The sequence below is a fragment of the Capricornis sumatraensis genome, chromosome 15 (genome assembly GCF_032405125.1).
Source record: "Capricornis sumatraensis isolate serow.1 chromosome 15, serow.2, whole genome shotgun sequence".
Lineage (NCBI taxonomy): Eukaryota > Metazoa > Chordata > Mammalia > Artiodactyla > Bovidae > Capricornis > Capricornis sumatraensis.
In genome coordinates this window covers 80388101-80415339 of record NC_091083.1, presented here as the reverse complement: position 1 = coordinate 80415339, position 27239 = coordinate 80388101, and the positions used below count along the sequence as shown (strand labels likewise).

Here is a 27239-nt window from a genome sequence, read left to right as displayed (position 1 = left end):
AGTAGCCGTACTGATATCAGACAATACAGACTTAAAACTGGAGTCATTACTATAGACAAAGAATATTTCACAATGATAAATGATTTAATATGTGAAGAAAATCTAGTAATTGTAAATATATATGTGTTTAACAACAGAGGGGCTTCTCCGCTGGCTCAGTGGTAAAGAATCCTCCTGTAGTGCAAGAGACTTGGTTTGATCCCTAGTCTGGAAAGATCTCCTGGAGAAGGAAGTGGCAACCCACTTCAGTATTTTTGTCAGGAGAATCCTATGGACAGAGGACGCTACAGTCCATGGGGTCTCGAAGAGTTGGACAGGACTTAGCAACTAACAAAAGAGCCCCAAAATCATGCGCAAAAAAGACATACTTGAAAGGGGAAAATAAAACAATTCAAACAATGTCCAGAATCAGCAGATCTACACAGGCAGGAAGTGTACTAGTGGTTACAGGAACTGTAAAAATGCGGGGCTTCTTTATGGGGTGATGAAAAAGCTCTGAAATTAGATGGCTGCACAACTCTGCATATACTAAAAACCACTGACTGTATGTACATTTTAGAAGAGTAAGTCTTAGGATGTACGAATTATGTCTCAATTTAAGAAATATAAGCACAAAGAAAGGTGCTAGACAAGCTACTATTGTCCACTATCTCGCTAAGGCAGAGAAACAGGGAAGAAACGTGCAGTTAATAGCGGAACAAACATTTTGTTCTATCGGCCCAAACCTAAGAGGAAAAAGTGGGAAAAACTCAACAAAAGTGTGTTGCAGACAGTATTTCTATTGGAGAGAAGGAGAAAAGCAGCAGGAGCAAGATGATAAAAATATGCTATGTTAGTTAAGTCAGTCATGTCTGACTCTCTGCGACTCAGTGGACTGTAGCCCACCAGGCTCCTCCATCCATGGGATTCTCCAGGCAAGAATACTGGAGTGGGTTGCCATTTCCTTCTCCAGCGGATCTTCCTGACCCAGGGATCGAACCCAGGTCTCCCGTATTAGAGGCAGACGCTTTTAAGAGTTTAATACCAAGAAAATTGTTCTGACAGCAATACAAATGATGTCATAAATTCTATACTGCTATTATCTGAAATTATTTATATTTAGTGTATATAATCATTCAATGGCAATTTTCAGGAGTTTTTTGACTTTTAAGAAAATTCCTATTTTAAGCCCTAGTGTGGAAATGGCAATCCACTCCAGTGTTCTTGCTTGGGAAATCCCATGGACAGGGGAGCCTGGTGGGCTATAGTCCAGGTGGTTGCAAGAGAGTTGGACACGACTTAGCAATTAAACAACAACATAATGAGTATCTTCAAATGAGAATATCTCTGTTGCTCTTGGATGTTTAGGTCAAGTTTTAAGTCAAAAGAAACAACTGAAAGGTTGTGAAGAAAAACCAATGGAAATGTCAACTTGGCCAACTCTCACTCACAGACAGGCTTTAAATCCAATACTCTTTCCAAAATTTTCTAAAAAGTAACTTCTAAACCAAGGAAATTCAAAACATTAGAACAAGCAAAAACTCGTTTCTGACATAATTTGGCCACAAAGTTGAAGTTATAATTTTATTTATTTATTGGCAGTGCTGCATGGCTTGTGGGATTTTCATTCCCCAACTGGGGACTGAACCCAGGCCCTAGGCAGGGAGGGTGTAGAGTCCTAACCACTGGACTGCCAAGGAATTCCCCAACATATAGTTTTTAAAAAGGTTATGACAGTTCAAGATCAAAATCCAAGTGAATGTGAAGGTGATTAGCAGCTGTGGGCCAAACGTGCTGCGTTTTCTGCTGCTCAGTTTGAGTGATCTGGGGTGAAACACAACAGTCAAACAGACTAGGGATCCTCCACACCCAGCACTATCAGAAGGCGCCAAGGCGCTGGCTGGCCCAGCTTCCCTGGAGAACAAATTCACTACCTGTCCACAGCCACCACCACGCTCTGAGAGCTGGTCTCGCCGACTGACTCCTGCAAGCTGGCCATCTGTCTCTTGTCCACTCCGCCACTCACCAGATTACCTGAAACACAGTGCACAAAAGCAACGGTGCTTCTGAAATGGTCAAGTAGAGAACCAAGTATCCTGTGACATCAGCGTGCACAGACAAGAGACTGTGAGATTGGTTTGCAAGCAAAAAAAAGAAAACCCTCCAACGATGGCAAAATAAAACTCAGGTTTTGGCATTTTTGCATTTAGAATACGTTCTTTTTTTTTTTTAGGTAAGGGTACATTTTATTAAATTAACAAAACGAGGAGGTCATTAGACTGAGGGAGCAATTTAATGTAAACAAACGAACCCTGGAAATAAATGCCTCCAAGTTATGAAGTCAAAGCCTCAGGACAACTGGTCACAAACAGCCAACCAAGTTTTAAGCTACAGACAGTCAATACTTTTACTTTGCTTCCATGCCTTTTTTTTTCCAAGAAGCTTTTCTTAATATATAATTTATTTTTTTTTTACTTGTAATAATTTTTTTTTCCTTTATTTTAATTTACAATACTGTACTGGTTTTGCCATACATTGACATGAATCAACCACGGGTGTACATGCGTTTCCAAACATGAACCCCCCACCCACCTCCCTCCCCATAACGTCTCTCTGGGTCATCACCATGCACCAGCCCCAAGCATGCTGTATCCTGCGTTGGACATAGACTGGCGATTCGATTCTTACATGATAGTATACATGTTACAACGCCATTCTCCCAAATCATCCCACCCTCTCCCTCTCCCTCTGAGTCCAAAAGTCCGTTATACACATCTGTGTCTTTTTTGCTGTCTTGCATACAGGGTCGTCAAGAATACGTTCTTATACAAGTTCTCTCTCTTCCTTTACCATCCATCTCCCTGTCATAACAGTCTTCTATATTTTTTACAGTATTAAATGTCTGTGTTTAGAAAAAACGAATTCAAGTTGATTGATACTAACTCAGAGCTCCTAGAACATGTAACGGTTTAAAACTGAAGATCTGAGGCGTTCTACTTCAGTCATCCTGACATACACTCCGAGAAGAAGGTGCTGTTACCCTTCCCCCATGTTCGGAGTTTGTACTTTTAACTGAACGACTCCAACCAGCGCTCTGTGGGACCTAGGAGTCTGCTCTCTGCATCAAATGGCCTGGGCTTGAAACCTACCTCTGCTCCTTCCTCCAAACGGCACCTTGTTCATAGCACTTCATCCCCCTTTGCCTCACTTATCTCATTTACAAAACGGGGATAATAGCCCCAATCTCACTGAGTTGTTACAAGGAGTAAATGAATTAAAATATACAAACTGAGTGCTTAGAATGTGGCCTGGGATGTCTGCCCTTTTTTACTGTTATCATTGTATCACTGACAAGAGAGTCTCTCAGTTCAATGTATCACCAGAAATAACCCTACTTTCATAAGAATACCTATTAATATAAGCCTCCCAAATGAACAGGGAAGAGAGGCTGAATTTATTTGAAATCTGAAGATATGCACACCCACTCCTTGAACACCAGATGGCTTCCCACCCCACAACATACTTATATGCATAGAAAGAAAAGTGATGCACCCTGCTGATGTCGATAAAATTAGCATTTACTCGACAGTTTAATCACAACTGAGAGCTGAGACGGCATTCCCACTCCGTTAACAGGCATCCTGTCAGCTGGCACGCAAGAAACAGGTGATCTATGGTCCTGACAAGGCAAGGGCTTCGTGCCTGTTAACTGTGAATCCACAGCGGCCGGCTGGGGGGCCTGGCACCTTACCGAGGCCAAGGCCCATGAACTCTTCTCCCGCCAGCGTGTGGCCCTTCAGGCTCCCTTCTCTCTCACGCCCGGAGCCAGACAGGTAGCGCGTCTTCACACCGGTTCCTATCAGCTGAGCCAGCTCCAGCTGGCTGATGCACTTCAAGATCTGAGGAAAGAGGGTGTGAAGAAATGAGTTCCCGCTTCATTGGCCAAAAAGGGCAGTGCCCCCTTAACTCAGTCATTACAGAGTTCTCTGAAACATGCGGCCTTTCAGGAGAGGATAACATCTGAGAGACTCAGGCTGGCTTCCCTACTTCTGGCTAGGCAACGCCCTGAGTGTGGGTCTGGAAGACAGACCTTGTTACTTTATTTTTTAAACCATTAAAAAGGGAAAGAGAAAATGAGCAGAAGAAAAACTAGTACAACAGAGAGGCAAGATGGATGTCCATTTAGGCAAATTTAAATAAGCGCTCCATAGAGACAAAGCATCTGATCAGAGTGGGGCACTCCGGTCACCACGCCGTTCCCCCCGCTCAGCCATCCCCACCTCCCTCCCACCCTCCCCCTCAGATCCACAGCACACCGCCTGCTCCTCATGCTTGAACGTGTTACTGTTGCTCCTCCCCATGGCTCACCCCTCAGACTCCCAGCGCAGACCTGTGTCCCCAGGGACCTCCCTCAGCCACCTGTGATCACACACCCTCCCCATCACCATCTCCTGGCCATGCGGTTTTGTTTTTTCTCTTAAGTACTTACTTTCCGGCATTATGTTATGTATTTGTTCTCTGTCTTTTGTGCCAACAGGGCATCAACTCTGTCTTGTTCACTGCTGAATCCCCAGCACTTGACGATTATTTTCTGGTTAACGGAATAAATGAGGACATGCCCTGGCATGGCTGGGCGGTAGGAGAAAAGACGATCTCCCAGCCCCATGGGGTGGCTCAGGCGCTGGAGAGGCCATACCCGACCATGGCCCTCTCCCAGCTGTAGCTTATCTGAATACAGAGATGGGCTTCAACGTCTATTGCAGCAGAAACTGGCTGCTTGAAACTTGAGGAGGGACGGCACATACATCTCCAGGTAAACCCTTCTGAGGGAATTTCCATGGGGACTTCTGACTACGGCTGAGTTTTGCTTTCCGTGGTGACCTTATAACCCAGTCCCAGAGTATGGGACTCCACGACACCACGGAGAACTGCTGAGGATTTTCACTTAGAAACTGCCTCCCCTTGACTAAGACAGGCACTCGAATGAACCACAGGGAGTCCACGTGTCACACTATTAAATTATTACTGGTAAGCTGCTAATGACCTCCTTTTCCAGAAGCTGGGATATGTATGTAACACCTGTGGCCAAGGACTTACTGATACCAACCTGACTTCTCAGAGTGTCTGACCATCAAATCAGTGATGGCATTTTTTTTGGCTGATTCATTTTTAACATCTCCAGCTGCCGCTGTACACTCGGCAACTGGCAGGGGCCCCACATTAATGTATATCTCAGTTAAAAGAAAAAGAAAGTTCTAGGGGAGAGAGCAGCTATCTACTGATTCATTAGGGTACACTGATTCCTCAGGAAAACAGGAAATAATTTATTAATAAAGCACACAACTCAAAACAATGACAACCTGCCCCTCCCATGTTTTCTAATACGGAACACTTCAGAGTGGCAAGAGAGAAAGGAACGACAGGGTGAAAAACGACTAAGGTATGTGCCACGATGATGACAGTGATTAACAGCTAAGAGCTACTAAGCTCCTGTACGTGCTAAGTCACTTCAGTCATGACCGACTCTCTGCGACCCTGTGGACTGTAGCCCACCAGGCTCCTCTGTCCACAGGCTTCTCCAGTCAAGAATACTGGACTGGGCTGCCACTTCCTTCTCTTCTTGCCAAATTCAGTTCTAATCCATTTTTCCACATGTTAATTCCTTTCCTTCTCACAACAACCCTCTGAAGGTTGCACAGAGGAAGTAACTTGCCATGTCATACAGGCAGAAGAGGCAGACACCCAGACCAGCTGTCTGGCCCCGGGCCCTCGCCATGTACTGTGTGATCCCTGTGGCGGCAGGGGGCTGCCAGCAACTTCCTTTCCAGGTCATCAGAGCCCCACCACTCTCCACACGCGAGCCTCTACTCTACTTAGTTTTCCCTCTAAAACAAAGAAGTAATACCTTCAGGCGGTAGAGAAATTAGAAAGTACAACTGAAGGAAAAAGAGGAAATAAATCGTCTCCATAATTCTGTCACACAGAGAGGATGCTAACATGCGCGTTCATCTTTCCAAGTCTCCTTTTCTGTGTACGCCTGGCATGAAGGATGATGCCGCACCATGCTTATGCAGTGATTTCTTAATTTAATACACTGTGATCAAAGTATTAAAGACCATCTTCAATAGCATCTTTATCGGTTTTTCTCTGAAGTTTCTTTACAGAAAGAGATTTCTCTCTCTCTGTTTCCTTCTCTCCCTCACCCCTCTATTTTTCTTCCCATTTATTTGTTGAAGAACCTGGTCATTTGCTGAGAGTCTGTCGTGTCCCACAGCTCGCAGGCTGTGTTCTCATGATGCCACTTACCGTGCTCCTCCACTCCCTGTTTCCTTTAAATAAGCAGTGGAGGCTTGAACTGACTCAGGCTGGAGTTTTAGGCAAAAACATTTCTTAAGTGCTATTGTGTGCGTCCATCAGGGAGCATGTAATGCTGGCTGTCTCTCCCTTCAGAAACATTATCTTTTTTTCTTTTAAATATTTTTTTCTGATGTGGACGGTTTTTAAAGTCTTTATTGAATTGTTACAATATTGCTTCTGCTTTATATTTCGTTCTTTGGCCAAGAGGCATGTGGGATCTCGGCTCCCTGCTGCTGCTGCTGCTAAGTCGCTTCAGTTGTGTCCGACTCTGTGCGACCCCAGAGACAGAAGCCCAGCAGGCTCCCCCGTCCCTGGGATTCTCCAGGCAAGAACACTGGAGTGGGTTGCCATTTTCTTCTCTAATGCAGCAAAATGAAAAGTGCAAGTGAAGTTGCTCAGTTGTGCCCGAGTCGTAGCAACCCCACGGACCGCAGCCCACCAGGCTCCTCCATCCATGGGATTTTCCAGGCAAGAGTACTCGAGTCGGGTGCCACTGCCTTCTCCAAAGGAGTGGTACACCACACTTCTTTCTTAAAGATCAATCTCTCATTGATGGGACAATCTAGGCTGTCCTTCATCTAATCTCTCCCTGCTGCTGCTGCTGCTAAGTCGCTTCAGTCGTGTCCGACTCTGTGCAACCCCATAGACGGCAGCCCACCAGGCTCCTCCATCCCTGGGATTCTCTAGGCAAGAATACTGGAGTGGGTTGCCATTTCCTTCTCCAATGCATGACAGTGAAAAGTGAAAGTGAAGTCGCTCAATCATGTCCGACTCTTAGCGACCCCATGGACTGCAGCCCACCAGGCTCCTCCGTCCATGGGATTTTCCAGGCAAGAGTACTGGAGTGGGGTGCCACTGCCTTCTCCAAAGGAGTGGTACACTACACTTTTTAAAAAAAATCAATCTCTCATTGATGGGACAATCTAGGCTGTCCTTCATCTAATCTCTCCCTAGAACAACTAAAATGTCGATGCATGACCTTTCAAACACCTGTCTGGACACATGGGTAAGTATGTCCTTAGATGAAACTCTTAGAACATGGTTTAGTTAAAAAAAAACAAAAGTGAGCCTGCTGGCAACCTTCCTCATGGCTCACGTTAGATGCTGACCTTGTCCTTTTTGCTACATTTGGGAGAGAAACTGGGCTCCGTGCTTCATTTTAAATCCACTCCCTGCAGTAAGAGCTCTCAGGAGGGGCGTAAGGACTTGGGGAAAGAGGTGCTGATGTGGGAAGAGAGCGGCTACGACAGAGGTCTGCGCTGCACAGGCACTGGCAATGGTGTCGGGGGCACTTGGTGAGGTGGCGGATCTGAGGCGTTTCCCTCACCGCAGCCCCAGGGAGGCTGACTTTCTGATACATGAGGAACACAGGGAGTAAGACAAAACCCAGAGTTAAAGAGAGGCTTGACTGCAGAGAAACAGAGTCGACCCAAGAGAGATGGACCCTGAACTGAAGGAAAGCTGGGGCTCATCCTCACTGAGAAAAGGCAACCACTGGGCTTTCAGAGACACCCACCTCATGCCAGGAATTCCCGAGGTAGTTGCCGTCGGTGTGAGCCACAGTGATGAGCGTCTTTATGGTGTCAATGTTCTTCTGCTTCATCTCCGTGATGCTGGAGCTGGCTGTCAGCAGGGAGAAGCGTGCAAGGGCCTGGACATAGGCATCTCGTTCCAGCTGCAAGCGAGGCAGAGAGGGGACGCTGAGACCCCGGCCTGGGTGAGACGGGTCTCGCATGGAAGGGACTGAGCACCGGTTCCTCTGCTGCCTCCCGTGTGCGTGGGGACAGGCTGTACGCACATTAACACACCCAGGCCACACCCGGTACTCCATGCCTCTGTCCTCCCGCTACCCAAAAACCTCATCGCACGTTTGAGGACGAGCCTCTCCTCTGCCACTGACCTCCCTTCTGAGGGAGCGGCGGAGCAATCTGCTGAATGCTAAGGCTGTCAGGTAAATGCTGATTTCTACAACAGTCCTGCAGGTTGGTCTATTATCTCAAGTTTGCAAGTGAGGAAATAAAGGGTGACTCAGGGAGGAGGTGGCGAGACCAACATTAGGCTAGAGAAGCAGCAGGTGAGGTGTGAAACCCAGACTGTCTGCAGTCCAAGCCTGGGGTCTTGGTCCAAAAGAAAACGTCTATCTGTAAGATACGTGGGAACAGAAGACTGAGGTTTCCCAAATAGAGGGGTACAAATTCTTAGTGATTTAGGGTATATGAAACTGACAACTTCCTGAGTTCATAAGAGTTTAGAATTGTATTTTGCTTATTTGCTTGAGTTTTTCAAGACCCAAAAGATTTACAGACACATTCATTTTCCACTGAACTACTTATTTCCCCCAGAGAAGACCTGGGAAATTACAATAATAAACTGGTTTTAAAAGGAAAAACACTATTTCCAGCACCAGGCACCTAGCCAGATGGATGGGAAGGCTGTTTTGTCAAGTCCGATTAAGTAGCTTGGACACCCACCTACCTTCAAAAATGGTTTTTAATCCAAATTGCCAATTCTTCCCCCAGTCAGGCTGTTGCCAGCACAAATCTGTCGTCTTCCTCTCAGTGGGCATGAGTAAGGTGTCTGCTGAGAAGTTTTCAGCTAATTGGAAATATCTGATCATTTCTAAATTTTGCCAAATCCTGAAGAACACAGCCCACCAGTTTCTCTGGAGCTGTGCTAATGTACACCCACCTGCATTCCAAAGATGCAGGCAATCCGGATCGCACACCGGATGCCTTCCAAACACAGCGAGGCCACCTCAGTGTCGTCACAGTTCTGCAGTCCGATGCTGTAGGCTGCCAACAGCGGTGTCCACACCAGCTACCAGGGGAGGAAGGTTTGGAAAATGTTTGGAATCTCAGTGTGGAAGACCACTTAGAGGCCACACTGTTATTAGTTACAAACACAGCCAGGATGTCAAGTTCACGGCTATTCTGATTCATTCACAACACGAAATAAAAATTCCTCCTAAACCGGGGTCAAAGCCATCACTACAGCATGCCGTTTACTAAACACACAGTTCTAAAGGAAGGGTGGCACGTACGTGGCTACTGGGCCACCATCACGTCTACCGTACTCATGGCAGACATCACTAATCCATCAGAGATCCCACTCCCTGCTTAGTCTAATCGGGGCTGGAGAATCCTTTACATGGTGCAGCAGGCATCTATTGCCAATCAGAGGTTGGCATGCAAAGTAAAATCTATAAGCAACTTAGGTTCTATCAGCTTAGCTTATTGAAAGCTTCCTAATTCAGATTACTTAAGAGTTTACTTTTCCTCCAACTTTCTTGTGAATTCCCTGAAAATAAAAGCACACAAAAATCTAGAAGTAATCAACAGGATATCAGCAGTTACTTTAAAAACTTAAGAGAAAACATGAGTGCTATATATTTAGAACACATACCTTTTCCAGACATTTAGAAAATAGAGAACTTAGGATATTGTTTTTTTGTTTTTGGCTGCACCAACTGGCATGTGGGGTCTTAGCTCCCCTACTGGGGGTTGAACCTGTGCCCCCTGCAGTGGGAGCACAGAGCCCCAATCACTGGACCACCAGGGAAGTCCCACGGATACGTCTTTTACTTCTACCTCATGTCTTCTTGTAGGCTAACCCTGAGGCCACTGAGATGAGACATCACAATAAAACTGTCTCTTTTGCCTGAATAATTCATTCATTCAATCCCCCCAGCAGCCCTGCAGGACCCATTTCACAGATGATGAACAGAGAGGCTGAATAACCTGATCCAAGTCCCAGAGCAACAAAGTGGCAAAGGCAGGGCTTAAACTAGATGCTCTGACTGTTGAGCCCGTGCTGACGCATCCCCAGCAACACCACGGGGCTTCCAGGAAGGATTCGCTTTAGTTACTAGTCAGAAAGAAACACCAGACGTGGCCTTTCCCCTCCCCAATCTCTTCACCATTATAAACTCACTGGTGAGCTTCTGGCTGATCAACTCTAGAATCAGTTTCAGCTGTGTCTGAACTCCGTATACTCACTTTGAACATTGGCCGGACGTGGTCCAAGTGAGTGGCACTCGTAAATGGGGCTTTGGCATGGCTCACGGCCTCCATCAGAGCTTTGGCTGTTTTCGCCATTTGCTCCATCTCCAAGTTGTATAGTAGCCGTCGCTGCTTTTCACTAGCGACACCTACAAAAAAACGAGAGTAACAACAGCTAATACTCACCGAGTGCTTGCTATGTGCCTGGCTCTGTTTCAAAAGATTTACAGCAATTAACTCACAAATCCTCCTCATGAGGACCACTTCCTGAGTCTGTAACAAGTATTACTGCGATTTCACTGATGGGAAATGAGGCACAGAAACATTAAGTAACTTGCCCAGGGTCACACAGCTAATAAGCAGTAGAGCTGGGACCTGAATTCAGACAGGGTGGCTGCAGAGCCTGCGCTCCAAACCGGACACCCTGCGGCCTCACCAACGAGACTGACAGCCTCGCAGGGGTCTTAAGTAGGAGAACTCCAGTCAGGGTTGACACAGTCACCACTGGTGTTACAGCAGAGTTTTGAGAAACATTTTTTGGGAGTGATTTAGCTCTCAGATTATTTTAAATTCCCTCTTGTAACTAACTGCAAATCTAGTAAGAAGTTAAGTGATACTGTGAGAGTGTCAATGTAATCATAATCACTAATTTAATCACATTTCTTATTCAGATAGCTAGATATGCAAATTAAATCTGTCACCAGGGAACTTAACCATGCATTCTGATACACCTGAACATTGGTACTGAGAAATATTTTGCCATTAGACCTTACTCTGCTTAGTAGATTTGGTGGCAATTGTGTGTTCTTTTGTTTCTTTCATCGCAATTTTCTTGCCTTCTATCTCTTCATAGATGCTTGAGAGATATTCTTCAGGTAGATCTTTACTATCATTGATACCCCGATTCATTTTAATATACTGCTCTTTTGTCATTTTATTTTTTACCTGAAATTTTAAAAAAAGGAAGAATCCACTTAGGAGACATCCAAGGGCCCAAACAGTTATTTATTTAGCTACTGTAGTATTTAAGTCATTAAACTATGTTACCTGAGGGCTGTGCAAGTCTGTAGTTAGCATAATAATTGAATATGCTAGGACGTACGCAGTGTCAGCACTAGCAAACAGAGTTTGCCTAAAAAACAAAAAAGATTTCAGATGTGAGAACACGGACAGAGACAAGGCTGGATGGCGGCAACAGGGCTCAGGGAGACACGCTTGCTGCAAAGCAGGCCAACTGCTCCCCAGATGCTTTCATCGCCACTTAATAATAACTAATGATCCAGAGTCTAAAAAAGCCTAGTTAAGAAAAAATAAGTAAATAATAAATTAATTAAATTTTAAAACAAACAAAAAAGACCAGAAGAGATGAAAACCCAAAAAAAGAAACTCACTTTTTTATATGCTACAATGTTTCATATCACTAAAGCAACGGCTGCTGCTGCTGCTGCTAAGTCCCTTCAGTCCTGTCCGACACTGTGCAACCCCATAGACGGCAGCCCAGCAGGCTCCCCCGTCCTTGGGATTCTCCAGGCAAGAATACTGGAGTGGGTTGCCATTTCCTTCTCCAGTGCATGAAAGTGAAAAGTAAAGTGAAGTTGCTCAGTCGTGTCCGACTCTTAGCGACCCCATGGACTGCAGCCCACCAGGCTCCTCTGTCCATGGGATTTTCCAGGCAAGAGTACTGGAGTGGGGTGCCATCGCCTTCTCTACTAGATCTTAATTCTTCCAAAAGATAAAAAGAAATAGTTAATATGAGATGACAGAGGGGCTAATCATCACTACCATGGCAACCATATTACGTTAGTCATTTAGTTGTGTCTGACTCTTTGTGACGCCACGGACAGCCTGCCAGGCTCCTCTGTCCCTGCAATTTTTCAGGCAAGACTACTGGAGAGGGAAACCATTCCCTTCTCCATGGGATCTTCCTCACCCAGGGATCGAACCTGAGTCTCCTACATTGCAGGCAAATTCTTTACCATCTAAGCCATCAGGGAAGCCATAATACAATGTATAAATGTATCGAATGTTGTAGACGTTAAATTTACACAATGCTCTATGTTTAAAAAAAAAGAATAGGAGCTCTTACATGAGACAATCCCTCAGTACAGTGCCTGCTGGTGCAGAGTGAACAGAAACCTCAGTGGCTGGACACAGATTTAAAAAGACTAAACCGAACCCCCAACCACAGTAAGACTGATACTCTGAGGAGGGCAAAAACATGGTGGAAGAGACTTAGACACAGTGCTCACCCCTGGTTGCACTCTATGTATCTTGCAGCGAACTTCTCCATTAGCCGATCAATCTTTTGAGCTTCTCCAGGTAGGCGGAAACCTTCTAGAAATGTCCGCAGGGCTGAGACAAACTCCTTTTCACAGAAGTCGAGTTGGTCCACATAGGCATACATCACCTCCTTGTTGAACTTCATGCTTTCTCCCAGAAAATCACCTACTTGGGTCTGAAACATACACACTCACTCATACCCAAAAACTGTCAAACATGAACACCCAGTGAAAGACACTTCAGTCAAACAGGCGAGGAATAGTGCCCTGGCTCTCAATACCTAGAATGGGCTGGGCTGCTAGAAAAGCTGGGTCACTCCCTAAGCCTGGCCAACCACCAAACCATCCAAGGTTCAGTTGGCACTGCCATGAAGAAAGGCACTGAAAAATGGAGGAATGATAAGACACACTCAACAGAGAGATGAGCTGCAGATGAGCACCCGAAAGAACAATTTCTGGCAGTCAAGGGACACTTAGCTCCTACAGTTCAGTTCAGTTCAGTTGCTCAGTCGTGTCCGACTCTTTGCAACCCCATGAATCGCAGCCCGCCAGGCCTCCCTGTCCATCACCATCTCCCCCCAAAGAAACCACCACCTGTCAGGAGGCTAGTTTATTCCCTGTAAAGAACTTCTTGCAACACTAGCCAAAAGGATAAACAGGACTATGTAAACAGGAGTGTAGACAATGGCACTGCACTCAGGGGTCAGCCAGTCTCTAGATGAAAGCCAGTAAGGTCTCAGAGCCACACGGGAGAACCCACAAGTATGCGCCCAGCCACCCGTCTTACAGAATCCAGACGCTCCTCCTGGTGCAGGAATTGGGCAATGTCTTCCACCGATGTTCCCAGCATGCCCTGCTCCTGGAGATATTGGATCCCCCTCTTGGGTTTCTTGTTGAATCTGTTTCAAGACATGGGACACAGGTTGCTGATTCCAAACTCTGGGGGATGGAAATAGCTGGCATTTGAGGCAAATTACAGTAATACGTGAACAAGTCATCCCATATCAGCACACAAAGTCTTGTGTGTCCTGGTAGCTTTTCTCAATTCCACCTTTAATTTCTGACCTAGATCTAACAGAATCTGCTGGTTGTCACCTCAAATCCATTTCCTTCTTCTCCAACACTAATAAGACCTAGTTGTTTAGCTGGGTACACAACTATCTGGGATTAAAAAAAACACATTTCCCTGCCTCCCTTAGACAAAGTATGGCAATTTGATAAACTTCTGGCCAGTGAGAGATTAGAACTGGTGTGGGTACTTCTACAGCAAAGCTGACTTGGCTGAGGGGGGCAGGGGGTATGCATCTTTTGCTTTTTCCCTTTCTTCCCCACAATACATGTGTGATGACCAGAGCTCCAGCAGTCATCTTAAACCAGAAGGCAACGGTGAAAACGCAAATTGTATTCAGGATGGTGAAGCAGAAAGATAAAAGCAGCCTGGGTTTCTGACATTCATAAGAGCCACTCTAACAGTCCTAGACTCTGTACTCTGGGATTTCCTCCAACGGCACTTAAGTAGTTACTTCTGTATTTCCTGTTAAAGGCAGGCAAATATAACCACTATATAAATTCAACTTGTTATTCACCACGCCACGCACTGGGGACTGACAGAAGCATAGAAGCACGAACTGTAGCAAGAGCTGCGAAGAAAGGCTCTGCTGGGACAGAGGTGACCCTGGACCTGTCCAGAGAGTGTGGTTACTGGGGGCCTCTTTGAGGAAGAGATGCTTTGTCAAGCCTGAAGGTTGAGAAACACCCAAGAATATTCCAAGCAGAGGGTGCAATGGTGCTAAATGCTTGAGATGTTCAAGGGACTGAAACCCATATAAGATCCAGGAGTACTGGAAGAGACCAGAGAGGGAGGCTGGAGGCTGGATAGGGCTGTGGGGAGGAGATGGGAAACCTGGAGAGAGTGCAGGCAGGGCAGTGCTAAGACTGATGTGAGTGTTTAAAAGATTCCTTTAGCTGCTGTGGGAGAACACACTGGGGGGATGCAGGGATGGTGAGAATAGAAATAATCATACTGGGGGTTGGCTAAAAATTCCGTTTGGGTTTTTCCATCAGATGTTACAGAAAAATGCAAGTGAACTTTTAGGCCAATCCAATAAATGAGTACTGTAACATCAATTTTTAAAATAAACGGAGTTTACAAAATTGACTAACCATTCAAAAGTTGGACAACATGTGAGAATATGCATTTCTATGTATAAAAGATGAAAGAAACCATGTTTACTCATGATTCTATGATGATGATGTGATTATATGGGAGAAGGTCCTTATTTTTCAGCCATGTAGAGCTTAAGGAATGTGATGGCTACAAATTACTTTCAAATGGTTCAGAAAAAAAAAAGAATAGATAACACAGGTATGGCAAGAATTAATTTTTTTGTATGCTGAAGTTTTTTTACAATAGTTACCAATGGCGAGTTCCTCTAGGTAGTAATTTTATGAGTGATTTTAACATTCTTGCTTTATACTTTTCTGCATTTTCTAAACTGGTTAAATTTTATAAATTAGGAATAAAGAAAAAAAAGACCAGGCATCAACCTCACAAAGCTATGAGATTTCTCTCTCACACACTCACAACGCGCACTTGGCGCAACTTGATTGGGCCTGACCATAAGCACCAGCCCCAGTTGTAACAGGCGTTTCATCTTCAGGAGTCAAAGCCAGGTTCCCAAGAGACTCAATCAGAGCAACAGCCACACTCACAGCTCGATGCCGTGTTCAATCATCTCCTTCTGTTGCTTGATGACCTCAAACTGCTCCGGATCGTCCTGGATGGTTGTCTGAGTCCCTGAGGACACCGTGGACTCCATGGACGTCACACTGCTCCGCCTCGCCAGGTCCCCCATCTCCTGGTCCACGGGCCTCTCCTGACCTGCAACGACATAAAAGCAAAGGAAATCAAATGAGCAGATGGGACGCAGGTGGAGCTGAGCTGAGGTCTGGCTGTGCAGTTCCCTTTCCTAGACCTGTAACAATAAGCTTTGTACTGTAAGGTTCATAAAAACCTTGCTATCGCGGTTACTTAACAACCTGCTTGTGGAAAATAAGCTAATGCTAAAATTCACATGAAAGAATAAAAGTGCAAAAATGCACAAGAAAGAACCTGTCCTATCAGGTACTGGAACTCACTGTAGAATTCTAGGCATTTGAAGAGCATGGGATTGGTGGAGAAACAGAAAATCAATACAACAGAAAATTCAGAAACAGTTATGCACACAGGGAGAAGTGATATACCGTCAAGGTGGCACTTCAGATCAGTGAGGGAAAGAAAGACTGCTAAAAGAAGTTGTAATAAATGGCTCTCTGTTTGGAAAAATGAAGTTAGAGCACAATTCACACTATCTCCAACCACCACCCCCCCACACCCAAGTTCCAGATGGATTAAAAAGCAGAACCTTTAAAATACTTCAGGTATTTCCCAAACTAAGGTATTTTGCTAATTCTAAGACAACTATGGGCAACCCACTCTGGTACTCTTGCCTGGAAAACCCCATGGATGGAGGAAGCCTGGTGGGCTGCAGTCCATGGGGTCGCTAAGAGTCGGACATGACTGAGCAACTTCACTTTACTTTTCACTTTCATGCACTGGAGAAGGAAATGGCAACCCACTCCAGTGTTCTTGCCTGGAGAATCCCAGGGACGGGGGAGCCTGGTGGGCTGCCATCTATGGGGTCGTACAGAGTCGGACACGACTGAACTGACTTAGCAGCAACTTAGCAAGACAACTATATCAGGATAGCTGTTTCCCAAAAGTCGTGGGCAGCCTATTGTGAGCGGCGGGTGGTGGTAGGTGGGAGGTGAGTGTGTGCGCTGAGGGGTCTCTCACCCAGGCTGGTCTGATGGTTGGGATTCACATACAGGTCTTTGCTCCACTCCACCATGCACTTGAGGATGGACACGAGGCACTCCAGGCCTTTCTTCCTGAGACTGAGCTCCTAAAGGACAAGGTGACAAGTACAGAGACTCAGCGGATAAACTAACTGCAGATGTCTGGAGGGCTCTGGGAACCCTGTGACGATACAAGATAATCACTGACATTTACAGTTACTGACCCAAGGAAGAGGGAACCTGTGACGTAAACACTGAGGGCTCACTGCAAAAGCCATGATCATCTTTAAAGGTATTCATTACAAACTCCCTACCTGCAAAAATATGGGATGTGTACTTTCCTAAAGTGAAGAGTATTATTTGGATTTTTAAAGTGAAATTCTCATTCATTGCTTATATAAACTAAAAAAACGACCAACCAAACATTTAAAACACACTTTAAAAAAAGGGAGAGAGTCTTAACTAGTGACCCTGAAAAAAGAGAAAAGAATCTTATGTAGCAGATGAATGACCGTGGACACCATCATCCCCTGAACATCCACAAAAGCATTCCATCTTAAGGCTTACTCTGCAGGTAAATAAAAATACTTTCTTTTTTTTTTTTAAAGTAGCACTTCTCGGGACTTCCCTGGTGGTCCAGTGGCTAAGACTCCATGCTCCCAGGGCAGGGGACCTGGGTTCAATCCCTGGTCAGGGAACTAGATCCCACATGCCGTGACTAAAGAGTCTGCATGCTTCAAGTACAGACCTGGTGCAAACAGACAAATAAATATTAAAAAAAAAGAAAAGTAGCACTGTTCTCAACTAAAAAGCTGAATGTGGATGTGAGTTGCCAATCATCTTTTAAAAACTGCAAACATTTTAGACTCAAAATAGCATCTAAGATGGTCTGGATCTCCCTGGGCAATCTACCAACAACTGTAGACCTTTGTCGAAGGGAAACGCCCATATCCACCAACACTCTACGTGTGATTACAGGTGGCTCACAGACCTTCCAACCAACTTCTTCAGAGACCTCAGGTTAAGAAGCCTATTGTCTTTGTAGGGAGGGAATAGTGAGGGAATCTAGAAAGAAGCAATCTCCTTTGCCTTTACTCTAGCCTGGGATCCTGTGTTCACGCCATCTATGGAAAGGTGACAGAGTGAACAGGCTCCCTACAGGTCTCAGCTCAAGCGTCACTTTCTGAGGGAGACGACCCTGATGGCCCCACCCTCGCCTCCAACACCCTTATCGTCCCTGCTTTATTCTCCCTGCAGCTCGCTTCTTCATGGTCTGCTTCTAAGTGTCAGGACCACAGCAACTGTGCACGTGCGTGTGCTCGTCTGCGTTCTGTTAACTGCTGCATCCCCGGCACCAAGGACAGCGCCTGGCACACGGCAGCGCTTGACAAACGGGCACTGAAGTGAATCAACTGTAAACATACATGAACATTCTCAGTGGTTTTACCTGCAGAGGCGTCATTCCCAGCTCGTGTCCACTTCTTCCCTGAGCGATTTTGGATAAATCGTTTACGAGGCGCTCAAAAATGTTAGCAGCATTTAAATCACAGTCGTAGTTGACGTAAATATCTACAACGCACTGGGCATCTTGGAAAATAACACACGGATGTTAGAAATTCTGACTGAACACAGAGAACAACTATGTTTCCTTATTAAATGAGATTCCTTGGTCAAAAAGTTTTCCCAGTGAATTAGTTAACTCAGGCTGGACACGCTCACTCAGGAAGTGTGTGACGGAAGGACTAGAAATGCAGGAGGCCCTCCTAGGCCTGCCCTGGCACTCAATGAAATCTCAGGCTGCTCACTCAAACTCTCACAGCTTCCTCTCCTCGTCAAAAAGGGAGAACTACTGCCTCATCCAACTCCTAAAGCCGTGTAACTCTGATGAGGTTACTTTGATAACAAATAGACGCTCAGTTTATCGTCACACAACTGGGTGGTGTGAAGGGAAATGCAAATTTACTTTAGCACCCAGCCAGGAGTTAGGACACTCAGACCTGGGACTCTGTGACTTATAAACCATGTTCAGCTTGTGGACAGTGACAAGTGTCCTAGTTTTTCAGGATTAGGAGGTTTCCCAGGACATGAGATTTTCTGTGCTACAGTCAGAAAATCCCAGGCAAAACAGTCTTGTCATTAGGTGAGCAGCAGCCTTTAAGGGAATGGTTTCCTCAGCACTTCATTACAACGTTAAAAGGAGGGGATCAAGGTCTTCATCTGGATTGTGGAGAATGAAAGCCTCAGAAGTGTTTCTGGGTAAGTCAAAAGGATGAGCCCCATTCTGGGAGACAGTACCTGCGCAGATCCTTGTCAGGGTCTGAATGACCATCCACCTGTGCTCGAAAGAGCTTGTTGATGTTTCTAAAATGTTCAGGAAAATCTCTTTGAAAAAGACCTATACGACAAGAAGAAGATAAAGGAGGACAGCAATTAATAGCTTAAATTAGGGCTCAAAACCCCTGAAGCCTTTACAAGCAGGCAGAGTCTATTAGTAAAGCAGGGACAGAGGCCGGGGAGGGGCGGGTGTATGTGGAGGGAGGCCGGGGAGGGGGGGTGTATGTGGAAGGAGGCCGGGGAGGGGGCTGTATATGTGGAGGGAGGCCGGGGGGGTGTGGGGGTGTGGGTGTGTGTGTCTGTGTATGTGCAAGTGGCTGCTGTGTATGTGTGTGTGTGCACAGGTGGCTGCCCGGTTGTGTGTCTGTGTGTGCAGGTGGCTGCCCAGCACAGGAACCCAAGTGTGTGAGAGTGAGGAGGGCAGGACCACAGTGAACACGGCCCCATCAGAGTGCGCAGTTGCTCCAGAGAAAAAGCCAAGAGCTGCCACGTGGAAAGGCAGAACTGGAGTTGTGGGTTTTTGAGAGGAAATCAGAAATATGGATTTATATGGAGAATCGTGTTTCCTGATTTTTAAAATATGTATATTTATTTCTTTGGCTACTTCAGGTCTTACTTAGTTGTGGCACTTGGGATCTTTCATTGCAGCATTCGAGCTTCTAGTTATGGCACATGGGATCTAGTTCCCTGACCAGGGATGGAACCCAGGCCCCCTGCATTGGGAGCTCGGAGTCTTAGCCACTGAATCACCAGGGAAGTCCCTGACTTCTCAGTCTGGATACTAATTCAAGTTATTTCAAACAATTTATAGGCTAAACAAACATGTCTGGGGGACTGAGCCAAACAAAAGACCACACAATTTAAACCTTTGGTTATAATGAAAGGTATACAAGATTGGGGGCTTCCCAGGTGGTGCAGTGGTCAAGAATCTGCCTGTCAATGCAAGAAATATGGGTTTGATCCCTGGGTTGGGTAGTTCCCCTGGAGAAGGAAAATGGCAACCTACTCCAGTATTCTTGCCTGGAAAATTCCATGGACAGAGGAGCCTGGCGGGCTACAGTCCATGCGGTCACGAAGAGTCAGACACAAATGAGTGAACACACATATACAAGATTTGGGGGCATAACTTTTTATGAAAAGGAATTCTCTTGTTCAAAAAGTTCTCTGGGGTGCCAGCAAGTAGACTGTGCTCCCACCAGTATTTAACACATCATATAAAAGCGTCATCAAACTTCAAAAAAAAAACCCCAAAGAGTCAACTTGGAGTCCATACCTCTATCTGCATCTTCAGGTGCAGTTTAAAGTTTGAGAGAAGAGTGAGAAAAATAGCGAGAGAGAGCTCAAAGACATCAGGCACTGAGGAGACGCCGTTCTTGGACAACGCCACGCAGAGGTACTGCTTGATCGCGGTGATGAACATCTCGTGAGTCCTGAAGACCGGGCCGGCGTTCTGCAACACGGACAGGAGGAGCTGCAGGGAGACCACCTTGGAACGCAGCTCGTGGGACCTGGCAGAGGAGGCAGAGAACAAGGGCAGCGCTGAGAGTCAACCTTTCAGAAAGGATGTTTCTCAACAAGGTCTCACTCCTCTGTCAGTGAGGATTTTCTCAGAAGCCGGGGACTCAAGAATCAGCAACAGCACCTAAAATGTCAAGAGAGGGAGGGCAGCTGGCATGAGGCGGGTTCTCAGAACCCGCAGGCCCTGGGAGAACGAGAGCTGCCAACTGTTGCTTCTCTCTCCCACGCATAAAGCAGAAAATATAGCAGGAGCAAAATAAGTGCCAACCGACTCTGGAAACCTGGTTCTGCAACTAATCTAACAGAACCAACTACTTCACATCCATCATGTGAGACTGTCTGTCCCGCTCTATGTTTAGAGACACTGAGAACAGGGCTCTTCATCTACCTGCCTCAGGCTCCCATCCCTGCCCACAGGGATGGAAAGAAAGGGAATCCTTCAGGAGACTTTTCCCTAATGGTCATCATATTCTCAGCAGAAGAGGACTGTAATTAGCAACCAGTAATAATGACAATAACTGTGACTATGAACTACCGTGAACCACTGGGCCCTGTGCTCGGGATATCATTCTATCATTTTAGGCAGATGATCCTGTGGGTTGATTTTCCATATTCCCATTTTCCAGATGAGGTTCCGTAGCTCTTACGGCCATGCAGTTGGTCTCAAGTGAGCCAGGGCTGAAGGCAGCTCCCCGTGGCTCCAAAACTTCCGCTTTGACACCCCACAGCACCACCTTCCCTGTGGTACATCCTTCACTCTAAAGGTCTGGCTTCTCTGGGTTGAATCTGGGGCATAAATCTGTATCCATGAAAACAGAAGTTTCCATTCAGGGCAAGAAACTGAGGTTCTCTATGCATCCAGGTGAGGGACTCTCACCTTCAGATGATTAAATTCATCAGTCAGGAGAAAGAGGGTGAATTTTCAACCGAACGATTGTTTTTAGTATATAAACCAAGGAAAGCACAACTGGGCCCGATAATCTTGGTTGGTGGGCACACAATCTATGATGAGAGGACTGTGGGACCTTCATGAGCCTGAACACACTGTAAAACCGTCCCGTAAATTCCTGCATTTACACCAACCAGGGGACAAGGCAGTGGGGTTTCTTGGAGCCCCTAAGACCCTCCTGGATCATTAGGGTTACAGACGGCCAAGAACTGCTGTCCGCTCACTTTGGATCCGGGGGGCCTTCGCCAAGGGGTTTCATGGACAGCTTGCACAGGGAGCGAAACACCAGGAAGGCATCCTTCTGCAGAACGTGGGCGAACCTGGCGGCCACTGGGTGTCCCTGAGCATCCGACTCCTAAGACCAGAACAGAGGTGAGAAAAATCAAAGGGTCCAAACAAAAGGATGACTCTTTTCAAAAATAAGAAATGTAATTATCTCATGAAAATGTAAATTATTTACTCATTGGGGGAGGTGAAGGATGTGGGGGAGGAAACAATATGTCAAAACAGGAGCTTCTGGGGGAGTTGTCACAGCAATTCTAAAACTTCCTTCCAAGTCCTTCAAAAAGTGGGTGTGAGTGGTTTAAAATGTAAATGCTGCTGCTACTGCTAAGTCGCTTCAGTCGTGTCCGACTCTGTGTGACCCCATGGACGGCAGCCCACCAGGCTCCCCCGTCCCTGGGATTCTCCAGGCAAGAACACTGGAGTGGGTTGCCATTTCCTTCTCCAATGAATGAAAGTGAAACGTGAAAGTGAAGTCGCTCAGTCCTGTCTGACTCTTAGCAACCCCATGGACTGCCGCCTACCAGGCTCCTCCACCCGTGGGATTTTCCAGGCAAGAGTACTGGAGTAGGGTGCCATTGCCTTTGAGCAAAGGTTAAATCATAAAAAACCCAAAACGAATATAGATAATTATATTAGTCTGGGTAAAAAAGATATTTCTAAGAACACTGGTGGGTTTCCCAGGTAACTCAGTAATAAAGAATCTGCCTGCCAATGCAGCAGATATGGATTCCATCCCTGGGTCGGGAAGGTCCCCTGGAGAAGGAAACGGCAGTCCACTCCAGTGTTCTTGTCTGGGAAATCCCAGGGACAGAGGAGCCTGGCTACAGTCCACGGGGTCACAAAAGAATAAAATCTATCTACAAGGATGTTCACTGTAGAACTGTCTCCTATGATTAAACTGAAATAATCCAAAAACCTAATAGGGAACTGGTTAAATAGATTATGGTAATCCATGATAGAATTTCACATGGCCTTTAAAAAATTAGTTAGACATATACGTACTACTGACGTGAAAAGATGTCCAAAAAAGTGTTGAGGGAACAAAGCAAGCTGCAGTCTAATATGTGACACAGATACCACGTGTGAATTTATACACATCCCTATATACGTGCATTCATTAAAAAAAATATTTTTTATTGGAGCATAGTTGCTTTACAGGGTTGTGTTAGCTTCTACTGTACAGCAAAGGGAACCAGCTATACGTATACATACATCCCCTCTTTGTTGGATTCCCTTCCCATTTAGGTCACCACAGAGCACTGTGCTATACAGCAGGTTCTCAGTGCTGTCTAATTTTATACATATATCAATAGTGTATATACATCAATCCCAATCTCCGAGATCATCCCCCACCAGTGCCTTCTTAATGGGGATGACAGAACCCCAAGGGGACTGCTATAGTCTGGATGTCTGTGAGCCCCTCACTGAATTTCTTATGTAGAAACCTAATCCTTAATGTGATGGAATTTGGAGACGGGGCCTTTGGCAGTGAGGTGGGGCCTTCACGGATGGGATTACTGCTCTTGTTAAACAGGCCTCAGAGAGCTCCCTTGCCCCTTCTGCCAGGACAGAGTAAGAAGACGGCTGTCCATGAACCAGGAAACAAACAGGCTCTCACCAGACACTGAAACTGTTAATACTTTGACCTTGGACTTCCTAGCCTCCAGAACTGTGAGAAACACATTTCTGTTGTTTATAAGGCATCCAGTATACAGTATTCTGGAGAAGGCAATGGCACCCCACTCCAGTGCTCTTGCCCAAAGAATCCCATAGATGGAGAAGCCTGCTGGGCTGCAGTCCATGGGGTCGCCAGGAGTCGGACACGACTGAGTGACTTCACTTTCACATTTCACTTTCATGCATTGGAGAAGAAAATGGCAACCCACTCCAGTGTTCTTGCCTGGAGAATCCCAGGGACGGGGGAGCCTGCTGGGCTGCCGTCTATGGGGTTGCACAGAGTCGGTCACGACTGAAGCGACTTAGCAGCAGCAGCAGCAGCAGCAGCAGCAGCATACACTATTCTATTAAAGCAGCCTAAACAGACTGAGACAGAGGCAACTGTCAGGGTGGGGTGGAGTAGGGAATAGTTGTAGAGAAAATCTTATTATTTTTATGCATAAAGTGGATAAACATACAGTACATAAACAGGTATCTAGTTTATCAGTAACTAACATTCCATGAAACAGGGTGATGAATAGGAAAAAGAAACACATAAAAAGGCTCGTGTGTGTGTGTGTGTGTGTGTGTGTGTGATCATTTGAACAGTTGGGACACAAAGGAGAAGGGAGAGACTGAGTGAGTTCAGGAGGCAAGTTCAGATCATATTTCTTCCTGTTTTGAATGTTTATAGATAGCATTTTCAATAGAACAACAAAGCTATCTAAAAAAATAATGTAGCAGACACACTTAAGGGTGCCTGAAAGGATGTTCATAATGTACCTTAAATCTAAAAAGCAGGTTACAAAACAGCATGCATATCATGTTATTACATTTAAGTGGTTTAAACATGGGAGGGAGAGAAAAATCTACAGTGTAAGTAAAACCTTAACAAATGTTATCTCTGGGTGACATTATGGATGACTTCTACTTATTTTTCTTTCTCTGTATTTCCCTTATTCTTTCTGTAATCAATGTATACCATTTTGAGAAAAATGGCAAGAAATGTTAAGTTTTTAAAAGTTCTGAATAAATAGGGTTTAACAACGTTACATACCACCAGCATTAACAAGCATGTTTCAAGAACACAGAATATCAGGCCAGGATGGTATGACTAAATAACTAAACAGGGCTTGCTGGTTCTCACTGGCTTCTTCTGACAGAGATATAATTCTGCATCTTACAGAAAAAGTAAACATCGAAAGGAGTCTGATGGGAAGATCACCAACGCACCAGGTTATCTGCTGATGACAAGGACTGCCTATCGTCTGCTATCCCGTTGGTCTGGGAGTTTTCATCAGCTGCAGGGGGGGCGGCACGTTCCTGGCACTCCAGTTCACTCAGGACCCTCTCGGGCTCCGTCAGCCCGTGCTTTTGTGCTGCTTCTTAAAACACAATGCAAAAGTCATCATCAAGTCAGTACTTACCCTAAAAGATGGCCTGACACCAAGAAGAAGTTTTGGGGTTTTTAAGTTTTTTTTTTTTTTTTTTTTGGTGTGGACCATTTTTAAAGTCTTTATTGAATTCATTACAACATTACTTCTGTTTTATGTTTTGGTTTTCTGGCCATGAGGCATGTGGGATTTTAGCTCCCTGACCAGGGATCAAACCTGCACCTCCTGCATTAGGAGCACGTTGTCTTAAACAGAGAAGTCCCAGGAAGTTATTCACCTAACCTCCAAGCTACTGTTTTTTCCCTTTCTGGCTTTTTGTGTCTGTTACCCACAGCCCCACTTCCAGGTTACTTTATACTGTAGTCTGGGTCAATGGTACCTCCAGAAATATGCAATATAGCAGCCCTGTCCACCCCTACCTACTTCTGAAGATAATTAGAAGCAGCTAAACAGAAATGCACAGAAAGGGTTACTAATGTAGGGGTTAGAGAACAAGAGTCACGTAAATGAAAAGGCTGATAGCTATGATAGAAAACCTTAGTCACAGGAGGGGGGAAAAAAGGAGATCTGAGCTTCCTGGCAGCCAGGTGGAAAAGGAAAAGACAAAGAATTAATGGATTCCATCATTTCATGAAAGAAAGCATATCTGATGACTAGCAGAACAGGTGGACTCTATGAGAAATTTACCATGTGGACTGCTATATTAATTTATTTAAGGGACACTAAACAACTCAGTAGCACAATCTTCAAAAATGGTTTCTGAAACATATTCAACAAAGATTTATCAGGTGCCTACTATATGCCAAGCTCTAGGGTAGGGGCTGGAGGAGACAGTATGAGTGAGACAGACAAGGTTCACCATGTGAGGATTTCATATACTCATATGTTGGCCCCAGGAAAGAAAAATCTAAAGGTATGAAATAAAATCACTTTATTTTTAAAGACACTTCTACAAAGAGTTAAACCAACAATGAAATCTATGACTATAGCTTGGGGGTACCTTAAATTAACAAAAGGACAGGGCTTTGAGCAGTGGGTCAAAACTCTTTGACCTTGATGCTCACTCGTTAAGAGATACATTTTAAAAGTCAGGACCCGGTATACATGTGTGCACAAAGATAAATCATTGAAACATATTTCATGGAACAGTGCTTGGGTCAAAACTCTTTGACCTTGATGCTCACTCGTTAAGAGATACATTTTAAAAGTTAGGACCCGGTATACATGTGTGCACAAAGATAAATCACTGAAACATGTTTCCTGGAACAGTGCTTGACACTACCACAAGCGAGACATTCAGTTTGTACCTATTTTTGTTTTATTGTCTCCCATTTAAACAGACGGATTACAAACCACTAATTTATTGACTTCTCAACTCATTCATGGTTTACTGACCCCAAAGCTCAGTGTTCAGCACATAACCACTGACCTGAGAGTTGGAGTAAAAACAAAAGGAAAAATCATCTAACAGTCATTCTGAGCTATACAAGGTTAATTCCACTGAAACTACACCAAAAACTGGGGTAGTTATGAATGAAGTCGAACAAAACTAACAGAGCTTCTCTGTGCATCTGACACCTGCTGAAGTGGGGACTGTCCCCTGGACACATTGATGTCTAGCCCGGAAACTTCACTGCCTCAGGGCTCCCCGCCCACTCCTGGGAAACCTGGCTCTACAGGGCGTGGACCTCTGCGGTGGCACACCCAACTCTACAATGTCAGACTGCGCATCCTGAACCCAACCCGAGGGAGAATGGACCCCATCGCGAGTCACAAGTGACTGCCAAACTCCATATTAAAGATGGGCAGACGTGGTTTCCGTGAGCGTGCAGGAGGCGGTGGCGGCGGTGCACTCTACCACTAACACACCTGGCTGGGGACCTGAGTGGAGGAGCGAGGAGAAGGGGAGGCTTGGGTGCTTGGTTCTCACCTTTAACTGCAGACGTGACCACATCTTCTAAGATCTCCTTTACCACCTCCTGGGCTCCGTCTTCAGTCCCTACACACACACCAAATACACAAACGCAAGCATATATATGTGGGCATTTCCAAGGAAAGTGAAGTAAGGTGGAGATTAAGTCAGTGTTCTCCAGAGTCACAGTCCAAAGCAAGAGTGCAAATAAGCCCTCTCCAAAGCCAAACCTGACCATGTCCCGGGAAATGTGGAAACTTGGGGGCAGCAGTGGAATTCTAAGACCGCACAGTCTCAGACACTCTTCCTTCCTGAGTCACAGTTGCCGGCCAGGGCCCCCTCCACCACCCCCGGGCTGCAGGCAGCAGCTGGATATTATCCAGCTATGGTTTCTGACAGAACAAAAGGAGAAGCGTCATCTTGCCCCTTCACCTCGTATACCCAGAGCTTTGGTAAATGGTGTGCCTCTGGCTGCTTCTTTTTCCCACAGTGTAAACCCAGAACTTAGCATGAGATTTCTCACGTGATAGTTGGGAACTTGCTACATTCTAAATGGACTTATTCTATAAGATGGTAACTGTTTAAGTGGAAAAGGCACGCTATCAGTTGTTTTGGTAGAAAACTAGTTCTAGGAGAACCAGTAAACAAGCACTCGACTAGTCTTTTGGAAGTAAATATTAAGGGCCATCATGTTAAAGAAAACCAAAGTAATCCTTTAAATTCTTCTTTAACAACGATCTT

General features: G+C 45.4%; 1 protein-coding gene across 1 annotated transcript in view; it reads right to left on the bottom strand.

Annotated features, from left to right (window-relative positions):
• The window catches only part of ARFGEF2 (ARF guanine nucleotide exchange factor 2), an 81927-nt gene that overhangs the window by 25561 nt on the left and 29127 nt on the right, over positions 1–27239 (bottom strand). Inside the window, exons 7-23 of the mRNA XM_068987222.1 lie at positions 26517–26585; positions 24426–24577; positions 21476–21606; positions 20058–20292; positions 18746–18845; positions 17898–18037; positions 16449–16557; positions 15326–15494; positions 13401–13512; positions 12584–12789; positions 11382–11466; positions 11108–11279; positions 10332–10483; positions 9025–9153; positions 7853–8011; positions 3731–3878; positions 1914–2013 (exon numbers count right to left, since the gene is read on the bottom strand). Of these exons, the coding sequence (XP_068843323.1) occupies positions 1914–2013; positions 3731–3878; positions 7853–8011; positions 9025–9153; positions 10332–10483; positions 11108–11279; positions 11382–11466; positions 12584–12789; positions 13401–13512; positions 15326–15494; positions 16449–16557; positions 17898–18037; positions 18746–18845; positions 20058–20292; positions 21476–21606; positions 24426–24577; positions 26517–26585 (2368 nt within the window). The remainder of the gene's footprint in view (positions 1–1913; positions 2014–3730; positions 3879–7852; positions 8012–9024; positions 9154–10331; positions 10484–11107; positions 11280–11381; positions 11467–12583; positions 12790–13400; positions 13513–15325; positions 15495–16448; positions 16558–17897; positions 18038–18745; positions 18846–20057; positions 20293–21475; positions 21607–24425; positions 24578–26516; positions 26586–27239) is intronic.